The following is a 20,114-nucleotide window of genomic DNA, read 5'->3' on the forward strand; positions in this document are numbered from 1 at the left end:
GGATATTCTTCGGATCACCAATTCCAAATGTAAGCACCATGGGAAACAATGCTGTTCTCGAGGAGTTTCCAGTTTATCGAGTGTTGTCAATCTGCCTCTCACTAAGCGGGATGCATGAATCTGGGAAGGAAGCGTAAGTACTCGTCTCGGGCCGGACTCCAGTTGGTTCGTGAACAGCCATGTACCTAATCTCACCACGCTTGGCCCGGTTTGGCTAGCGTCACGTCACTCTCACAACCCTCCCTGTTTTGCGCCGACCAGCCCAAAGGCCCCAAAGCTGATACCCGCTGTTAGGCTTGGGGCTTGGACCAGGTGCACACACCAGCAAGACACGTGTGAGAGTCGCACTTGAGTCTAAATCCAGCACCCCCCAGTCCAGTCGAGCCAGTCTGGCTTTGCTTGGGCAGTCCAGAACGAACCCAGCTTTCCGCTCTGCCCAGAAGGTAATGGTACTTTTGCAAAAACAACCTTTCAAGCCTGGGCAATCAGCACTGCTTGCTGCCACTGGCCAGCCGCAACCAGGCCCGGTCACTTCCCATCCCAGGCGCTTGCTGTTCACGCATGATTTGGTCCATGCCCGATTCCTGGGCATTCTACCACATGGCCCAGTTTAAGGGAGGGTAAATAAGCCGCTCGCCGAGATTGAGATTGGGTGTGCGTGCGCGTCGATGACTGCTCCTGGATGCATGTCACGGTACTGCTGTATGCAGCTGAATGTAGCTATCGTATCGTGGAGCTGAACGAAGAATGTTCGAACTGCATGGAACGGTCTGCTGCGATTGAATTCTAAAAAAGTGAGGCATGGCATCTATCAATTTAATGTCACTTGCCTTGCAGTGCAGTCAGTCCCGTCAGTCCCGTAGGCCGCGCACTTACTTGGCAAGTTATGAGTCGAGTTGCATCTTAGGCGCATGCAGGCCATAGGTACAGGTTGGTTATGTACATGCTGACAGGCATCGATTCGGCGGGTTTGCTTGAGTAACAGAAAAACCCATTCCGATTTGACTGCACGATCAGGGAGGCTCCATCCACAAACCCTCTCTCTCCCCTCTTTGCTCACTGTCGGTCATTTCGTACGTAGTCCCCCCCTCTACGAACCCACCACAAGAGCAAGACAGAGACCAAGAACACAAAGAGAGAGAGAGAGCACGCGAGAGAAGGAGAGAGAGAGGTGACACCTTTCACATCTTCAATTTCGACCCGAACCCATTGATCGATACACTGGGTTTTGGGGGAGCTCCCAGCAGACAACCTAACCTACTGCCTGCCCGCACTCCTTCGAGCTCAAACCTGCTATTTTACCCGCAACTGCAGGTCCCCCCCAGGTTGTTTGAGTTCGTGTAGCGTGGACGCTGGCTACAGTTGTCGATTGAACCAGAACCCGAACCAGACCCTTCTTCCCTTATCCAGCTATCTCTCGACTGCTGGCCCTGCTGAGCCGGGACATCCCCAACACCTTCGTTTCCACCGGCTTTTTGTTTCACAGCCTTTACTACATTTGCATACCCTCTACATATTCGCATTCTGCATCTCTAGACGGATCGGCGCGGAACAAACACCCCTCCCAAGATACCCAATTTGGTCCGACGGTTGCGCTGGCCTGCCTGGATGGACTTTGGCGCAATCTGATCAAGGCATTTGCATACCCTGTCTTTCCCAGCAGTTAAATCAGTGTTGCACAAGAATCACCTCCATCGCCCAAAGGTCGGTCTTTTTCATACACCTGCGCCGCGTACCAATCATCCACGATAGACGGTTCAGCCTTGTCTCCAACTCTCGAGAGGCACCAAGCACCAAGCCTAGACCTTATCCCACATTGCGACCGCTACGTCCCCGAACACCACTATCCATAGCCCTATCGCATCACAGCGCCTGCTGGCTCTATTTCCGATACGGCCCGAGCCATTCAACCCTTCCTGCCCGGAACAACCGCAACCAATCGGTTCATACAGGTGACGGTGACGACAAGGCATCTCCGTATGCTGACCTCCACGCTCTCGTATAGAGCCCTCCGACATCCTTAACCTCGCATGTCTGGCGCCGGTGATTGCCTCCCGGTTCATTCGTCTACGCCAACAACCCCCCAAACGAAAGGGCATTGAGCCCGCCCAATACCTTCACCATGTTTTGGAGATTTGGCGGCTACGCCAACATCTCCACCATCGATACCATCCTCGATAAGCAAGACTTCCAACTCGAGGATCTTCTTGATGAGAGCGATCTGATCCAAGAGCTTAAGCAACATAATACAAAGCTCATCGAATACCTCCGTGAAGAAAAGGTTCTGGAGAAGCTGCTCGAATATGTCGTCGCCCCAAAGTTAGAGCCTGTCGAAAATCCCGATGAGGAAAAGGAAGAGGAGGAGAAGAAGGGCAAGTCCCGCTTGTCCTTCGGCCGCCCGCGAGCCTCATCCAGCGCCACAAACGACGGAGAGGCTGCCGAGGATGAGGTCGAGAAGAAGCGCAACCGATATGCCTATGTCGCGGCCGAGGTCCTCTCCTCTGACAACTGGTCCATCTACGAGGCCCTCATGGAGAGCACATCGCTGCTCCGCAACTTCTGGAATTTCCTCAAGCTCCCGGCGCCTCTCGATCCTCTGCAGGCCAGCTACTTCACCAAGGTGAACGAATCTTTGTTCGACAAGAAGACCGAGGAGATGCTGGATCTGCTCAAGTCTCTGGACGGCGCCGTCGCCGACATGCTGCGCCATGTCGATTGCCCCATGGTTATGGACCTTCTGCTGAAGATCATCAGCCTGGAGCGAACAGAGAGTGGCCAAGGTGTGGTTGAGGTGAGACAAAATGCATTCACGTATGATCATACCCATGCTAACCAAAGCAACTCAGTGGCTTTATACCAAAGATGTCATGCCAACTTTACTTTCCTTCCTGGGTCCCGAGCATAGCTGGGCTACGCAAACATCCGCAGGCGATTTTATCAAGGCCATCATCACGGTCTCGGCCAATGCTTCCCAAAACGAGCAGGCTTGCATTGGTCCCAATGAGCTTACAAGGCAGTTGGTCTCCAAGGACTGTGTGGAGAAGCTGATTAGTTACATGCTGGGCGGCGGAAACCCTTTGACTGTCGGCGTGGGCATTATTATTGAGGTTATCCGCAAGAACAACTCGGACTACGACCCTGACGTTGGCTCTGACAACAACGCCCAACCCTCCAGCCGGGATCCGATTTACTTGGGCAATCTCCTGCGCATGTTTGCCGAACACGTGCCCGATTTCATGAACCTGATCATGCATACCCCTGCCCAAAAACAGCGTCTGGAATCGACCTTCGGGGACAAGATTGAACCTCTCGGATTCGATCGCTTCAAGACCTGCGAGCTCATGGCAGAGCTCTTGCACTGCAGCAACATGGCTCTATTGAACGAGGTTGGGTCTGAGCAAGTCATCGCCGTACGAGACGAAGAGAGGCAGCGGTTGCGGGCCGAAGGGAAGCTGGTGATGAACCGTGGCGATGATGCGCAGTCTTCGGCGGAGGATCTCACTATGCGTGGCCGACACTCGTCTCCCGATGACGGACGCCGCCTTGAAGTGACAAACGCGTCAGACGACGATGGCTTTGAGGAGGTTGCGCCATCCGGTGAAATGACTGAAGACACATCCCATGAGTTCGTCAAGGCCGAGGATGAAATTCTACCTCCCGCTTCCTCCGCCTCGTTCCTTGACAAGGACGATGAAGACTTTGTGGATGAACCTCTGAGTTCCCCCAGACTGAACGTCCACGACAACAAAGTCCACGAGCAGGAAGTTCCCGAATTCGAGAACCCCGAGTTGGTCGTAGCGCCCCTTTCTCCCAGGAAGGCACCTATTAAGATGGCTGCTTCTTCAACTGAAGGGGATTCCAGTGTCACCAGTGTCGATGAACCGACCAGCGAAGCGCAGCCCCCGACTGCACCTGCGGAAACAACGACAGAGGCCACCTCCGAGAAGAAATCGACATCCGAGGACGCTTCTGATGCAAAGAAGGACGTGAACCCAACTCCCGATAACGCTACCTCGGCACCGGAAGCTATTTCCGAGTCGAAGACCGAGACTCCCTCTTCAAGCTCAGAGCCCACACCCAGTGACAAGAGCGATGAAGATAAGCCTGCCGAGGTTGCCCCTTAGTGATCCGGAGTGCGGATACTCAAGAAGCCGAGAGCACCAAGGATGAGTCCACGGCGAACTCCACGACGACTCCCGCTCCCGTACCACCAACCAAGACCGACGAGGAGTCTATCGTGGTTGGTCATAAAGCTGACGCGAGTGAAGCGCCAGCTGCCGCTGCGGCCCCTGAAGAGCCGGTGGAGCCTGTTGTCGGCGACTTCCTAAAGATGCAATTTGTGAAGCATCAAGTTGTCCCTACCATACTGGTAACTATTGGATTTCCCTCCTTACCACTCGTGGTGCATTTGTGCTGACTATACATAGACATTTTTCTTCAAATACCCCTGGAACAACTTCTTGCATAATGTGGTTTACGATATTGTTCAGCAAGTATTCAATGGACCTATGGATCGTGGATACAACCCTACTTTGGCCATCTCCCTATTCGAGGCGGCCGACGTGACAAACGCCATCATCAAGGGCCAGGTCGCCAGCGAGACCTCACAAGCACAGAACAAGACGCGCATGGGTTACATGGGTCACCTCACTCTGATCGCCGAGGAAGTGGTCAAGTTCACCGAGCGCAACCCTCCCGAGCTCTTGTCCGAGCTAGTGCTAGATCGCGTCATGAGCCAAGACTGGATCAACTACGTCGAGGGTGCTTTGGCCGAAACGCGGGAACGAGACAACGCCATTCTCGGCGGCGTAAGGCCCGAGGTCGCGATGAGCAACAGGGCTGCAATGGCCGGCAATGGTCTTGGAGGCATGGGTTTGTCAAGCCTTGGTCTTGGAAACGCCCAGGGTGGATCGAACGCTCTGGCCGAAGCAGGTCTGAACGGCGGAGCTACCGCGGAAATGCCGGACAATGGTAGTGGAAGCAGTCTTGGTCCGTTCAGTATCAGTTCTGGCCTGCTGGGCTCGGGCTTCGGCAGCTCTAGTGACGAGGACGAAGACGAGTCGGAGGAGAACGAAGAAGATGTCAACAACGAGGTCAGTGATCCGTCAGGCGCCGCCGCCAGCGAAACTGGTGGCGGCGGTTCGGGCGATGTTCCTTTGCCACCAGCCCCTTCCCCTTCTCATGCCACATTGTCCCCATCATCATCCAAAGCAGGAAACCAAAGGAGCGCTTCAGGACCAGCAGCTGCTACGCTGGCACTTAACTCTATCATGGGCGGCCCATCCACTTCGACCTAGAGGAGAGGAGGCGGAAGGCCGCTGCGAGCGAGCCGCTTTGACGGCGAGCCCCTTGCGAAGCGTCGGAAGAGATTTCCTTAGCTGCGCAACTTCCTCGCTGCCGTGAGGGACTGGTTCATACGGCTTCTGAAAACATGGCGGCCATTTGTGCATGCTGCGGACTCCATTTCTTGATCCTTTTTTTCTGGCCAGTCTGAACAGCTCCTGGAAGCCTTTAGCGGCAGTCATGTCAGCATATAGGATATCAAAAGCGATCAGATAGCAGCAACAGCGAAGGATGACATCACTCACAGTCTGATCGGGTCACCCACTTCGCCTTGCGTGACAATATAAGACTGTGTTGTTGAACCCCTTGTTGCTACAGCTGCTATGAGCCCCGTTGCCTTTCCACATTCCCTTCAAACTCAGCATTTCATCGCCATTACTTTAGATTTTCATGACAATATGCTAACTGTTTTCTTAGTTCCGTGCATACACTGATCCTCTGAATGCCTCGTCGTCATTGGACCCGCCTTCCATCCCGCCACCGCCTCCCCCACCGCCGCCGCTGAACATCCCCCCTTCCCGTGCCCGGCTGCAACTCGCTGCGCGCCTCGCAATGCATCAGAAGAGCTCCGTAGCTACGTCGTCACAATCAGCAGAAATCGAGAACGGTGATGATGATAGCGACGAGCTGAAGCTCACCCGGGAGCCCGACAGCATACTTCGGGATCCTTTTGGTGACGATGCCGAAGAGGATGACATTGACAGCGATGATGGTCTTGGCGAAGGTGGCGATGCCGGATCCTGGAACCAGCAAGCCCGGGGTAGCTGGTGGCGAGGTGCCCTGTCACGTCGGTCCAACGAGAAGTTTGGGGACGGACGAGATGACGACTCGGACTCGGAAAAGGACGAGGCAGCGGAGGATGACGACGAAGAATTCGGTGATTTCGCCATGCCCGAAGTAGAGAAGGAAGGTGAAAGCAACGAAAAGGCCAATGTCATCGTTAAGCCGCTTCCACTTCATCCTCCCAACCAGAACCAGAAGACCTCGGCCTTTACCAGCCTGTGGCCGTTCAGCGGCCCGGGTTTTGGATCCAAGGAGAAGGAAAAGGAAAAGGGCAAAGGAGAGGAAGGAGGCAGTAGTGGTGGTGAGAAGGCGGCCTCGAGCGAGGTCACGGGGGATGATGGTGGGAAGATAAAGAGCACTCACGAAGCGACGTCAAGGACCAGTATTGAGGACCCCGATGATGAGGAGGTCGTCGTTTAGGAAACGGCCGATGTACGGAAGGCTATGGATGACGACCGGGCCCGCGGTTTGGGCGATGATTATGTAGCGGTGCGCCCTGGGCTTAACTGGCTGAAGAGGCCCCGGCGTAGGATTTGTAAAGGTTGAGGAAAGGGGAAAGGAAAGGGTTGGTGTGATTTGGAGCGCCGCCGGTCATTGGTAGGCGGATGTTGATGATGACGACCTTGTCATGTCGTATTTGTGTCTTGTAATATATATGTGATTATACCCCGAGGGGTCTGGGGCGAATCTCTGGCCGTTGTTGTGGTTGTTGTGGCTGCTGTACAGTATCATGGAAACGATGAGACGGTTTCTTCCTTTTTTAATGATTGTTACATGATTCGACGGGCAATAGTCATGAGAACAAATGGACGGACGGGGCATGTTTGTCAAAGTTGTGATTGATGATACGTTTGTGTGTGTAAGTCTCTTTGGCATAAAGTAGGTAATACATGAATGAAAATACATGCTATGGTAAATATTTGATCTAAACACTCTGCTCTGTTTGATTTGCCACTGGAAGAAAACGTTTCGTTTCTCTCTTTCTCAGCCTTAGCCGGCCTCCATCTGCTTGAGGCTCTGCATCTTGGCGGCCGCCTCGGCCATGGCCTTGTTGTGCTCGAGCTGGGCGATGCGGGCGTGGGCGTCGCGCATGGCCTGCTCGTGCAGGCGCGTCGTCTCGCGCATGGAGGCCTGGGCGCGGCGCATGGCGCCCTCGTGGCCGGCGGTGTAGCGCTTGAGCTGCCGGCGGGCTTCGGCCATGGCTTCTTCGTGGCGGAGTTGGCGCACTTTGGAGGATGGTTAATACATATGCTCGGTAACAGAGAATGGATGCAGCCCATGGCCGCGGTGAGGGCGGCCACTTTCTTCTCTGTCGACCAGAGCAGCAGGTCGTCGACCGTCGTCGTCACCACCATGATGGGCGTGTAGGGGAGGTAGGATGAACAGCATGTGGGACTGGCTACTTGAGAAAAGGACTTACTATTTGCTTCGGCTTCGGCCATGTTCTTTTCATGGTCCAGTTGCTGGACTCGAGTGAAGTGTCAACATTACTATATCAAATAGGTTGATGGGCTGGTGCAAGATAGGGAAGGGGAAGGGGAGTGGAATGGAGACCAAAAACCAAGACAGACCACTCACTTCGCTGCTTGGCCTCCTCCATGGCCGTGTTATAGGTGCTGCCGAGGCTGCGCATCTTGGCCTCGCCCTCGGCCATGGCCTTCTGGTGCTCTTCGGCTAGAGCCCGGAGGCGGAGGTCGCTTTCGGACATGCTGCTGGTGGATTCTGCGGAACCGGCCGCCGCGTTGCCGGGTCTTTTTGTCCTTCTTGTCCCCATGAGTGTGTTTGGATGGGTTTTCAGAGCCAATCAGATGATATGATGCTATAGGGGGGCATTCTTTTGTTTCCCTCAAATGTGGTCATACCGAGTGATAGACGGTTGATGTGGTGTATGGTAAAACAACCACACGGGCAGTAAGCAGCAGGAAGTCAAGCGACGCCAACGCCAGCAGGATGCACAATTATTTGGCTCTTGTCTACTCTGGAGTATATATCACAAGCAGATTGTATATGTATGTATCACCGATGGAACGGACATACCATCCATCCATCAACTGATGTTGTCCCCCCAAAGCAATCGAGCGACAGCCGATTTTGGATGGTGCTGGAATCCGTAGAAACAAGAATGCAGGGACGCCCAAAAGCTTGTTACCGGTTCCTGGCGGTGGGGCTGCCAACGTTGAAGGGCAGGGTGGTTTGTTTATGACGTCATCTTGCTTGGCATGCTTTGCAGCCAACTTACACGACGAGATGGATGCGAGCTTGCTTCTAATCAATCAAGAGACATGTTGCTGAAGAACCACGACACTGGCATACATAAGAAGCATCCATTCCAATCGCATATGGTGACAAGGTGGCTAGACAGGAACGAATGGGGTGAGCTTCGGCTGGTCCCGAGCATGGCTTCTTTCTTCACTTTCCTCTCCACTATGCAACGGTTTGAGAGGGGCCTGCCTCCTTAGCCCTTTCCCCTGAGACTCCGGTACTTACACGTAGAAGATCGGCTAATAGATTTTCGATGTCACCATGTTATGGTCAATTGATTAGCATGGCTGTCGAGGAAACGCCCCATATCATCACCTTTGTAAAGAGACACGACGTTGCTTGAAGCTTTCACCCTGGAGGCGGGCCCCTTGTAGCTCAACCCATGTGAGAATCCGTGGAGCTTTCAAGGATGTGCCTACGGAGAACCCACCCCGGCCACGGGAACTAGGAGGAATGTAGGGAGAGATCAAGGACAGTTCCGAGATGGCCGGGTAAGTAATGTCTTCCGAGCAACATGACGACGGCGTTGAACTTCGGGGCAGGGTTGAATGATGAAGAACATAGACCATTGACACGGGCTCATGCTGGGTAGATACTTACACATACATAGGACACTCGGTCTACTAGGAGTCTCTTTATTTGCTTACACATCCTTGTTCGGGTCGCCATCTGAGGCCCTTGAGCCGCATCACCCACGGGACGATGTGGTCTGCGGCAGGGGGTCGACTGGATATGATACTTCCGCTTGAGCAACTGCTGCATACTGTACAGAATTGGTTCTACTCAATGGAATACTGGGAATGTCTCCAACATCAGTTGCTGCTAGGCAATGGCTGCCTCGATGGCAAGCTGGTCACGCGATGACAAGCGGCATGTTGAGGTTGAGGATGGGGCGGGCAGGTATCGCGACTTACCTAGGGGAAGGTGCTGGCCGCAGCTGGCTTGGTGAAGCCCTGTTATCAACATCCCCAGAGTCCAGAAGCTCAAGCGCAATTTGGCCTACATCTGAGCAGGCAGTTGGCGATAGAGGTTACTCGGCACCAGCTAGTGGTATGAGAACCATCACTCACTTGCCACTCACAACAGTGGTGTGAAATCCATCACTGACTCTCAACTTCACTTTCACTTTCCATTAACCTAAGAAGTCTTCTTTTTTAGGTGGGTGATTTGCTCTCGCTCTTAACAATCCACTGTGCCTATTGAGAAGCCCTCACAAACCCACGTTGTGACTACAACCAACAAGCGAAAAGAAATGCTTAACACAATAATCAATCCACTGCGCTTTCATCAAAACAAAGATTTCATCAGCGATTGGTTTCATTCCCTTCCATTCCCAACCCTATCTTTCCTTTTCAAATGAACCTGATCTAGCTCTGTTTAACCAGAGTCAACCTACACCTCAATTCTCAGCAGCACTTACTACCGTTTGCTACCACTGCAAATTGTCTCGGTGTTCGACGCCATTCTCACCTACCACTACAAGCTGTCTCGTGACAAGCATAATCACCAGTCTTTCTTTCCCTACTGCTGTTTTGCAAAGCTCCCACACATAGGTAGATTTCACTAAAGTTAAGTGTTACTGGCTATGGAAACCCGCGATCTTCACGAGAGTTACACGAGGGACACAAGACACCTAATTCACTGGCTCATCAGTACCTCCAACGGAATCATCCGGTCACACAAGGATGGAGTCGGAGTCCCTGGAATGGAAGTAAACACCACCGGTCAAATTACCGTTGCCGGTATTCTGGCCATGGCCAACCTCATTAGCCAGCATATGGATCCGCCTGAGATTCCCGGGTTGATCTTCTACCTCTTCCGAAGCGTCATCCGCGCCCGCATGATGATGCATGAATTCTTCGTCCAACTGGAAGGCAACACCAGTAAAACAGACGAAGAACTCCGGAAAAGCAATGACAAACACAAGCATTTCATCAACAGCCTCTCCGACGCCCTCGACACCCTCAGTAGCTCGACCAGAATTGCCAAGAAACAAGAGACTGGCAGCAGTACTGCCCAAAGCCCCGATGAGGATTCCTTGAAAGAGCTCGTGGACTCTGCCAATAAGTTCAGTGCGCTCAGCACTGGAGGCAACCAGAGTGGCAGTCATAGCGATTCAGCGCCTGAGCCTGTAAGTTTTCCTGCTTCACAGAAACAACGGACGAAATCCAAAGGCAAAAGAGACAGGAAAGGAAAAAGGGAAACCTCGGAAACCACAGCAGCTGTGGCAGGATGCAGCTGTCGCGTCGTCCCCCCTCCAGGTTGCGCTGGAAGACTGCTGTTTTATCGAAGATGGCGACATTGGTTACCAAATGGCTTGCCAGGCCTTGGCAAAGAAATACATTGGGCTTCGAAGTCGTAACCAGAATACTTGGCATGATGTCGCTTATAAAGGTCTCCATAGTGACGTTGGGGCTGGCGTATCCCACTTTGCTGTCGCCATGTTCCAGCAGTCAGAATCGGCCTTCGCAATCGATTTCCCAGATCGCAACAATTTCCAGACTGTCATGGACGCCTTGACAGGGGGACGCCCCGACCAGCGTGGCGTGGTCTTACGTGTCGTCGGGCACGACAGTGCAGGTAACGAGCAGGTCAAGGCTTTTGATCTTGACATGAAAGAACAGATCATGCTTTATGCATATCGCGATCTACTATGTTTCCTCCGCGACTTCCAAAAGACGTACAGCGGCTGGCCAACCAAGCGCATGTTGGACGAGATCCAGAGCTGGGATCCTGATTATGACCTACAGCGAGCGACCCCGGCGCAGAAAATCAAGTGGCGACGAACATACACCGCCAGCTGGCTTTACGACCTCGTCAATGCCTCCTCCAAGGTTCCGGATGAAGAGCTGTTTGGGCTGAACGACTTCGCAGCCACCATCAAGTTTCTCGCCAACAACAAACCGGCAACGGGCACCAAGCGTAAAATCTTGCCCCGTAACGTTTTTCAGCTGCAATGCATCGTAGATGCGTTTGTTGTCTCACGTGGGTGGCTCATAACTTTGCGTGGTCATCTTATCAAGAGTCCTCCAGACTCATTTCGCCCCAGACGCGACATCGACCTATTCATGCATCACAATAGAATGGCTACCGGTTATGAAAATTCGGGCTACATGTATCATCTCGAGTCGCCCTTTGTACATGACTACTTTGCTCTTCGCAGAGCCAAAATACTCCCGGATACCGTCGAGAAGATCGGATGCATGCGCTCTCGGTTTATCAGTCAGCTGGGAGGATCAAGACACAGTACTACGGGATCGACTGTCAATGCTCTTTCATGCTTCTATCGTTCCAACCCGAACGGCCTGTGGGACTTCTCTCCTCTCCTGTGCGGCGCTGGGCTGCTGGTGGCGCTCGGCATTGCCTACTCGATTGGCCGTCGCCTTTGCGACGAAACGCCAGAGTGTCTGATGATCATACACCTGCACAACATGCTGGTAGTTAAGGGACATCTCAAGAAACCTGTGGAATTGTTCGTGATGCTCACTCGCTGGTTTCAGGCCGACTTTTTCGCAGGCGCCAAGGTCCCGACTTCGGATTTTGCTAAGGCGTTCCTCGAACGTATCAATGCCAAGACCAGTCGCAACAGTCTCGAGGCAACACCTACTGAAACACAGTCGGTCGAACACGAAGCTTCCCAGACGGCTTTAGACATCCACCACATCCTCGACTCGAACGACAACCAGTATTTCAAGACGAGCTCTTTCTTGGATTCGTGCCGCCGCGCGGATTGGGATGTGGACCGCATACCCGACGAAGAGTTGTGTCCCTACTTGATGCTGCTTTCGTATCGGATCTCCCGAACGAAACCGGCAGTCGACCCTTTCACGGGCGAGAAGAGACTTCCAGACACACCGCAAGTGTTGGAGGCCAAGAAGAAAGGTATCCCCTGGAGAGACTTGCTGCGATCTTGTCAAATGTTTTGGAGACAGGAGAAGCAGGCGCAACAAGACGACGTCCCCAATCCGAGCAGCAGCAGCGCCGAAGGAAGCCAAAAGCCCGAAAGACTGAGCGACGGACGACTACTCATCACCTCCGCCTCCCCCGACGACGAAGACGGCGCTGGGATCTCTACGGCGAACAAGCTGGCCCTCCTGATGTGCGACCTCCACACGGACGTCGAAGGCAGCCGGTGCCGGTCCAACCTCGACCTCGCCGCGGTCGCCGCGCACTGTGTGAGGGTGTTCCAGCGGATCGAGCAGTATCTGTACCCGAGGGGGCCGTTGTCCTACCGCACGGTCCCCTATGATGAGGGGATTTACAGTAACCACAACCCCTACGGATGGGACAGACGGGCGGCGTTCACGCACTGGGCGCTCCAGGGACGGGGGGGACGAGGCCTTCTACCAAACGTTGGCGCAAGCATTCAACGACACACATATGCAGGCCGGAGAGCTCATGTACTGGCCGGGCAAGAAGCCGACGCCGAAGCGGGAGCCCGTCGATGGTGATGAAGAGATCGGCAAGTGCCTGGACGCTGCTTGCCGCATCTTGTAGAGACATGGAGGAACTACATGCTGGGATGGAGTGTATATAGACGGGAAGAAATAATGAACGAGCCATCATTTGTTGGGCATTTCCTATTTTATGATTCAGTCTCGGAGTATGGATCTATTGTGCTACAGAACTGTCTTGTGGCGGCCTTTTAAGGCGAACCACGTCTTCCAACTGCAGTGCATCGTAGATGCGTTTACTGCCTCCCGTGGATGGGTCAATTCGTTCCTTCACGGCCAGCGTACCCGGAGTCCGCCGCCATCGTTTAGCCCGAGACGCGATCTCGCTGCCTTCCTTGGTAGCGAGCAAGCCAATCCCTAGAACGGATGGCTGCAGGCTACCCAGACGCTGAAGGAGGTGGCAGCAAAGGAAGGTAATCTTGTCGATAAACCGACCAATCATCACCTGCACTCCCTCAAGGTTCTTGAGCTTGTGCAAAACGACTTCAGCGAACGGTTGGGGGGATCGAGACACATGGACGGGACGACGTCTGGACATTCTTCGCGGTTTGCTAGATTCGACACAAATGGTCTCTGGCAGTTCTCCTCTGTCCTCTGTGGTGCCGCGCTTCTGGAGGCACTGGCAATATCCAACACACTCGGTATCGGCCTCTGGGATGAAATGGCCGAGCCCATTCTGCTCATGCACATCCATAACATGATGCTGCAGACGGGATATATCGAGGAGCCTATAGCCACCTACGCGACGCTTCCCGGATTGTTTTATCCGGATATGTTCAAGGATGGCAAGCCTCCGCTGTCCGAGCTCGATGAAGCCATGCTGGAGCACCTCGATGCCAGGTACGGCAAAGCGCCGAAACGACAGCGGCCTAGAAGGCAAGCAGTACCCAAGACAGCGACGGAATTCTACCGAATGCTCAATGCGGATGACTATCAACGCCGCAAGCCCGGGACTGTGCTGAGCATGTGGCGCCGCGCCACCTGGAACCCCGACCGCATCCCCGACGAGGAGGTGATGTTCTCTCTATTGATAGGCGTACGGCTTGCCCAGACGAAGCACGTCGTCGATCCCCGCACCGGCGAGGCGAAGCTGGAGATGACGCCCCTTGTTTCGATGGTGTTAAAGGACAACCCGAGGGCCATAGAAGACTTGCTGAAGGGTTCAAAGGCGATGCGGGAAGCCTTATCCGACCCCGCCGATCCGGTTCCTGAGGATCTCCCCCCCACATCCGGGAGAACTATAAGTTTGAAACCGCGCTGCCACGGCTTAGCGGAAAGCTTCACTCCCACGCTTCCGGCTTCTCAGATGTCGATATAAACTCGCGGAAATTGCTTAGCCTCGTGAAGTGGGACCTGAACGGCGATATACTCGACGGTCAGTCCGGCCTCAACGTCGTCCGGCTGGCGACGTACTTCATCCTCACGTTCAAGGAGCTCGAGAAGGCTCTGAGGGAGGTCCGGAACAAAACCTACATCCGGGTCTACGAGTCGGGCGCCTCGTGGTCCCGGCCGAAGCCAGTGATGCTGATGTCAATCGCGTTTCAGGGGCACGACCGGGAATGCCTGCGAACGATGGCTAGGGTCCTCGAGAGGAGAAAGGACGTGGTTGAGGACTTTAAGTACTGGAAAGATACGGGCGGTCCTAGCAAGCCCAACATCGATGTCTCGATGTGTTGCGTCATGTGATAGAGAGCCCGCTTCTTACACATCGGAAGAGTGCCGCGTCTCTCTCTCCTTGGCAAGCTGGACTTTGGTCTTCAATACCTTTCGATTGGGCCATTATACCTTCAACCCTCGGCACCATTGTCACCACGTTCTTCGCCAACCGCCTGGAGCGCCGCAAGAGCATTTTCGTTGGTGCTCTAGTCTTGGTCCTCGGACGATCCCCTCACCATTGGCCGCTTCGTCGGGGACGTTGCCGACTCGACATCGATGGCCGAAGAAATAGCTTGTGGCAGTTGCCCCCCTTTTACGCCGGCTCCTCCAAGATTTGAGGACTAAGAATAGTACAGGGCTACGAGTTTGGTCCGTTTATATGGAGAGATGGATATGGATGTCGGGCCGTCACGGTTAGACACCTGGGATTTTGGGGCAATGGCGACCAGCATCTAGATCAGCCAACACGACAGTCTCCCGATAAATTGAATATAATCGATGGATATGTACACTAATTTCTCATTGGGTTCTCCTTAATATTATAGTAAATTGTTATTAAGATTTCATAGAATTCCCATCGGCTTCCCATTAGCTTCTCTCCTAAACGCGCTACCTTCTTCAAGTATTTAATACTCGCGATATGGGCATAACATAACACTAGATGAAACTTCATAAGAACAAGTGATAGATTTTACAGCTACCTGCAATGCCTGTGTTTATAGTTTAACCCACGACGAGCATTTAGCTAATACTTATAGGCCGTTCCATGTCAAAGAGTTGTGGTATCGGTGCCATCATTCAATTGGAATATCCATTATACGGATATTACCTGTGTAAGAACATCTCTACCTAACCGACAGTGTCCATCGTAGCCCATGCCAATTCTGGGGTGAGTTATCGTTTGCTAATCTCAATGTCAAAGGCGTGGACAGATCGTGGCTCTGCGCGACCTCCTTTTATCACCTGGGCCTCAAGCGACGGCCCGCTCTATGCAAGACATGGGGCAAGCCGCCTAACATATGGCAAGCCGCATTCATTCACGATGGGGATAATACCCCTTCTGCCGGGAACTGATGGCTACTGCTTCCGAATCACAAGCCATGATCTGGCCAGCACGGGTATCAACCAGCTAACCCATTACTGCCTTGGTGTAATCCTTTTCTGGATTGCCGGACGCCACGATCGATCTTTGGTCGCCGTTCACTTATGCTTAGTAGTCCCCTAGGTTTAGCAGGCTTACTAAAGTGCCCTAATCTCTCATCGTCACCGGAAATAGGACATCTTCAGCTCTAGCTAGCGTTTACTACTGTCGATTTCAACTCTGCTAATTATGATTACAATGCGCGTCCGCCTACGGCTGACCTACAATGGTAGTGGCTCGGATGCGTAGCAAATCAGATGCGAGAACCGGGCTAGCAGTATATTGACTTACTTGTATCAGGTCAGTCGATCGGAAAAAGGGACCCCACCATTGTCCCGTCGTCGATGCGGGCGCACTTCTAACCACTACTGGGAAAAGTTGGGGTTTCTCTCTCTTAGCCCACCAACCCACCCACTCTGAGACCCGCGTACTAAGCGCGGCATCCATCGGGGGCCAAACTAGTTGCCGCCGCGATGACTGTGCGCGAAAAGACAGGACCTAACGGGCGTACCTAAGCTGGTGGCTTGCGTGTCTCATGTGAACTACTACTGCTGCTTACCTATGCCGAAGATGATGATGGAAGATGAATGATGACGAGGGGCACGAAAAGGGCTTTTCGCGAAACGGCATCGGGAAATCAGAAATTATGTCCGATTCGGAGAGTCCGGGGAAATACAACTGCCCGTTGGATCTCGGAGTTTGGTGGGTTGCTTGCTACTCTTCGGATGTCTCACATTCCTCGAGGCGAGTCGTCATGGACTTTAGGACGACTAGAACCGCGGAAGTGCCGGAAAGATGCACGATGTGGTAGTGGTGACGACCGCAATCGATGAGAAGGAGACGTCGTCGGTAGGACAGAAAGAGGGGTGACATGTAGACGGTGCAGAGGGCTTGCCTCTTAATGTCTTCGGACTTTCCAAAGAATGCCATACGTGTCCTCCGTCGGCATATCGCGGATAGGCCATGTCGGATTGCACGGAAATGGATGGCGCGGAGAATCCCAGATCATATGCGGAGAATGAATGCAAGCTGAACACCTGCATCCAACAGTGGTTGGTTGGTTGGTTGGAAGGAAGCGGCTGATTTTTCATGATTTTCGGGTTACATGCATCCTGGCATTTTGGGGGCTCTATGGGAATGGGGCTTTACAGTACTGACGGCTGTTGGTCATCTTGCACTCTTTGCGGGCATATAAGGCGAACCAACAAACATGCCATGGCCCGGCATTGCTGGGGTGCTGGAGCGAGAAGATTACACAGTTTGCGCCATCATCTCACCTGGTCCTTAGTCAGCCTTCTCTTTCTGCCTCGGATGGAATGCGAGATAAGTTCTATTACCCCGGGATGGACGGGCGACCAGACCAACGAGAGGCCAGGCCAGGAGATTCGAACTTGTTTACACATTTGCGGGATGCCCGAGAATGTTAGTCGCACCTAAAGCCACACTCACTCGCAACTCGCTCGCATCCGACGGGCTACTACATGCTTCAACACCAATCGGCTCCGAGTGTGTGGGTGGTAATGCATAACAGCATCGCTGCACTGCAACGTGGATTGGATGCTAGTCTTAACCTAATTCCATCTGAAACAGACGCACGCCAAGTAGGTAATCAACCGTGGTGGTGGGATGCGGATGGGTCGTCAGCTCCAGCTTGGTTGGAGGGTTCGGATTTCATGGGCTTGTATTTTTTTCTACTCGCAAATACTGGTTGGTAGTGTAAGCAAATCCTTGTCGGGTCGTACTACATACAAATCAGCCTGGAATTTGGCTGTTTGGGCTGGCGTTATGTGTCGTCACCGTCACACCCACCATCAGGATCACCATAATCCCAATGCGCAGCCTCGCAGCCAATGCAACACTCTTGTTTCCTCGGCAGAGGTGGTACGGGTTGACCGTTGATTGGTCATATTAGACGGCGGACACAGCGACGACCAATACCAGTTGGGTGGGTGGTGGTCAGCATTTCTGTAAGGTAGCCCAGCTGAGGAGCGAGATCGTCGTGCGTGCTGACGCGAGGCGAACCGAGTGAGCTGCATACATACTTGCAAAGCTCACCCAAACCCCGAGCCTGTCAAGTGTGTATGTAGATAACCCTCATATCAAGTGCTGCGTGTACTACCCTCCGACGTTTCATGATATGTGCTTGAGCTGCCAACTGAAATGTTGTCCAACCCGACTTTGGGTAGCATGATGGTAGCGAGAATTTGGCGGCTCCATACTAACTAGGTGAGCTCACTTGTTCGGTCACTTGTTCGGTACTGGAGATGGCCTTGGCAAGCTTGGTGGAAGGCCGGCCGGATCGGGGCTTGTCAACAAGCCATTCGTCGCGAAGTTGGATGGGGAGAACATTGGGGTCAAATCCGGACTCGATGGCACGCGCATAGATCCGTTTGATAGAACGTATTTTGACACCAGTAATGGCCTCAATCTCAGCATTGGTTTTGCCGCTGTGCGGTGACTTTAGAGCCACAACGGCTGCGCGCGTGGCTATATTGTAATGTGGCATCGTTGCGGTGTCGTGTCGTTGGTGTTGTTGTGTCATCGACAGTGTGGAGAGCAACAGAGAGGGAAAAAAGGAAAGAAATGACCCCCTAGCGACAGCTGATGCCAGTTGGTGGAAGTGTTTCGCAGGGGCCCGATGAAGGATTTCGGCTGCTCCACGTTGCGGATGGGCGTGGGCGTGGGCGTGGGCACCAAACCGCCCAACTGCCTGCCGTAGGAGCCAGCCTTACGTCAGGGACACCGGCGGTCCAAGGCTATGAATGCTGTTGGGTCTGTGCCATTGCGGGAGCTAGGCAGATAAGAAACAACCCGTTTGCTCATTCCTACTCGATGCACATCGCTCGATTTTTCTTCTGCTATGTTGGCTGTTAGTGGGTGGTGGCTCATGTTGGCACCTTTGGCGTATGCCTCGAAGATGATCGAGACTGTGCCCCTCAGCCCTGTCGTGTGTCATGTTTTGCTTTGGAAATAAAGAAAAGGCGTGTATTACAACGCAAGATCACTCGCAGATAGGAAACAACCAATCCTTCACGAGACACTTTGGAAAGTAGATGTCGTCGTTTCGGGGAGGCTGAGGGGGCTGGCGTGATTGGATCGGACGACCGAAGGAGCCAATCCGTCCATATCATCAGACCCAAGCCCTCGGGGGCTTCGGATTCAGTCATTATTACATATGCATGCCTCCAACCTGTATCGCTTGTGGTCCATGGCATGGCTCTCTCTGATTAGGGGGCCTGTTGTTAGGTGACGTGGGTAACAACCATCCGAGCCCGCCTGTTTCCTGGGGCGCGATGCACCATCGGGTTCCGAAAGGATTAGGAGCTTGACCGATGGTGTCGTCAATTCACGTTTGCCCGATCCGTTTGGGTTAGTTGAGAGCGAAGGAATGCGAGATGCTTCCTTGTGTTTGCTATCTCTTCTTCAGGAACCACAGCCAGTGCCCACTTGCAAGCATGGAGCGAGCTGGACCCCACCTTCTAGTTTGCAATGACGTGCGACTCTACTACTATTGCCGCGAATCCTTCCCACGCGGTGGCATGCGAAGATCGACCACGATATGAGTAGTTCAATAGCTCGACCTAATGTGGCAATGGAGATTGGATTACTGTAAGTAGATCGAACAGGTCTTCGTTTGTTGCTCCTGTTGCTCCGGCTTCCCCAGCAAGCCCACTTGCTCTTACCTACCTACTTGGGCGGTCGTTCAGTTCTGCGACACTCCTGTGCCTCTGGTGGAAATTCTAATATCAGGAGTAATCTGCAGGCTGTTGAAGTTACCAGTTGCTCGTATCTGGTGATGATAGGCCGCGCTTAGGCGGGGTAGGAATGATATATCAATGCTGTAGCACGCCCCATCTCTGCCCCGCCGCAAACCGACCCTGAGAGTTTGGACCCTTCATGCCTTGCAACAAACGCATGACCGCCTGAGTCGTGCAATTTGCTGACAGGAATGCTGGGGAATAGTGGCATGAGTGTGCCGGTGCCAGGGTTGTGCTATGCCGCGGCACGTCTTTTTCTGATCTGTGTTGTACTATACTGATGGGGACGCTGTGCCGTTTGTATGGTGGATGTAAGTGAAGCAATGGTTTTAATGATAGCTCGCCCGGTGGTCTCAAAGTCGGGATGAGTATTGGAGCACAGCCGCGCTACTGCCACCACGGCAGCTGTTTTAACCGCGACCGACGGGGCCCTGCCTTTACTGTCTTGGGCCTGGCGCAGAATGTATTTTTAGCCAAAGCCCATGCGAAAGTCCCCGCAACCCGACAATCGGCCGGGCCATTTAGCTGGGCAAGCTGGGGCAGTAGCGAAAAAGACAGTGACAGAGACAGGAAGGAGCAAAAGGACCCATTCACTTTCTCTCTCCCCTGTCGACTGCCCTGTCAACTGCCTGTCGCCGATGACCTCAAGCCAGTTGCGCCGACGGATTCGTTCCTTCTGGAGGCGTGGCATAACCCAAAACCCCTAATCCTGGAATG

At 53.4% G+C, this 20,114-nt stretch overlaps 5 protein-coding genes across 5 annotated transcripts; 3 read left to right on the forward strand and 2 right to left on the reverse strand.

The window, feature by feature from the left end:
• Positions 1-2,122: 2,122 nt before the first annotated feature.
• Positions 2,123-6,546, forward strand: PG997_000250 (uncharacterized protein; the record flags this gene model as incomplete). The annotated part of the gene is made up of 5 exons (XM_066804565.1): positions 2,123-2,791; positions 2,847-4,112; positions 4,157-4,369; positions 4,428-5,150; positions 5,761-6,546. The coding sequence occupies 5 exons, from the start codon at positions 2,123-2,125 to the stop codon at positions 6,544-6,546; spliced, it is 3,657 nt and encodes a 1,218-aa protein (XP_066674338.1).
• Positions 6,547-7,116: 570 nt separating this feature from the next.
• PG997_000251 (uncharacterized protein) lies at positions 7,117-7,834 on the reverse strand (the record flags this gene model as incomplete). Its single annotated transcript, XM_066804566.1, has 2 exons — positions 7,117-7,352; positions 7,705-7,834. The coding sequence occupies 2 exons, from the start codon at positions 7,832-7,834 to the stop codon at positions 7,117-7,119; spliced, it is 366 nt and encodes a 121-aa protein (XP_066674339.1).
• Positions 7,835-10,141: 2,307 nt separating this feature from the next.
• On the forward strand, positions 10,142-12,885 carry PG997_000252 (uncharacterized protein; the record flags this gene model as incomplete). The annotated part of the gene is made up of 3 exons (XM_066804567.1): positions 10,142-10,519; positions 10,650-12,626; positions 12,775-12,885. The coding sequence occupies 3 exons, from the start codon at positions 10,142-10,144 to the stop codon at positions 12,883-12,885; spliced, it is 2,466 nt and encodes an 821-aa protein (XP_066674340.1).
• A 471-nt stretch (positions 12,886-13,356) lies between these two features.
• Positions 13,357-14,528, forward strand: PG997_000253 (uncharacterized protein; the record flags this gene model as incomplete). The annotated part of the gene is made up of 2 exons (XM_066804568.1): positions 13,357-14,046; positions 14,190-14,528. 2 exons carry the CDS (start codon positions 13,357-13,359, stop codon positions 14,526-14,528), a joined length of 1,029 nt encoding a protein of 342 aa, XP_066674341.1.
• A 3,329-nt stretch (positions 14,529-17,857) lies between these two features.
• Positions 17,858-18,145, reverse strand: PG997_000254 (uncharacterized protein; the record flags this gene model as incomplete). The annotated part of the gene is made up of 1 exon (XM_066804569.1): positions 17,858-18,145. The coding sequence occupies one exon, from the start codon at positions 18,143-18,145 to the stop codon at positions 17,858-17,860; it is 288 nt and encodes a 95-aa protein (XP_066674342.1).
• Positions 18,146-20,114: the final 1,969 nt, after the last annotated feature.

This window comes from Apiospora hydei (assembly GCF_038363865.1).
Source record: "Apiospora hydei strain CBS 114990 chromosome Unknown utg000002l_segment0_segment0, whole genome shotgun sequence".
Classification (NCBI taxonomy): domain Eukaryota; kingdom Fungi; phylum Ascomycota; class Sordariomycetes; order Amphisphaeriales; family Apiosporaceae; genus Apiospora; species Apiospora hydei.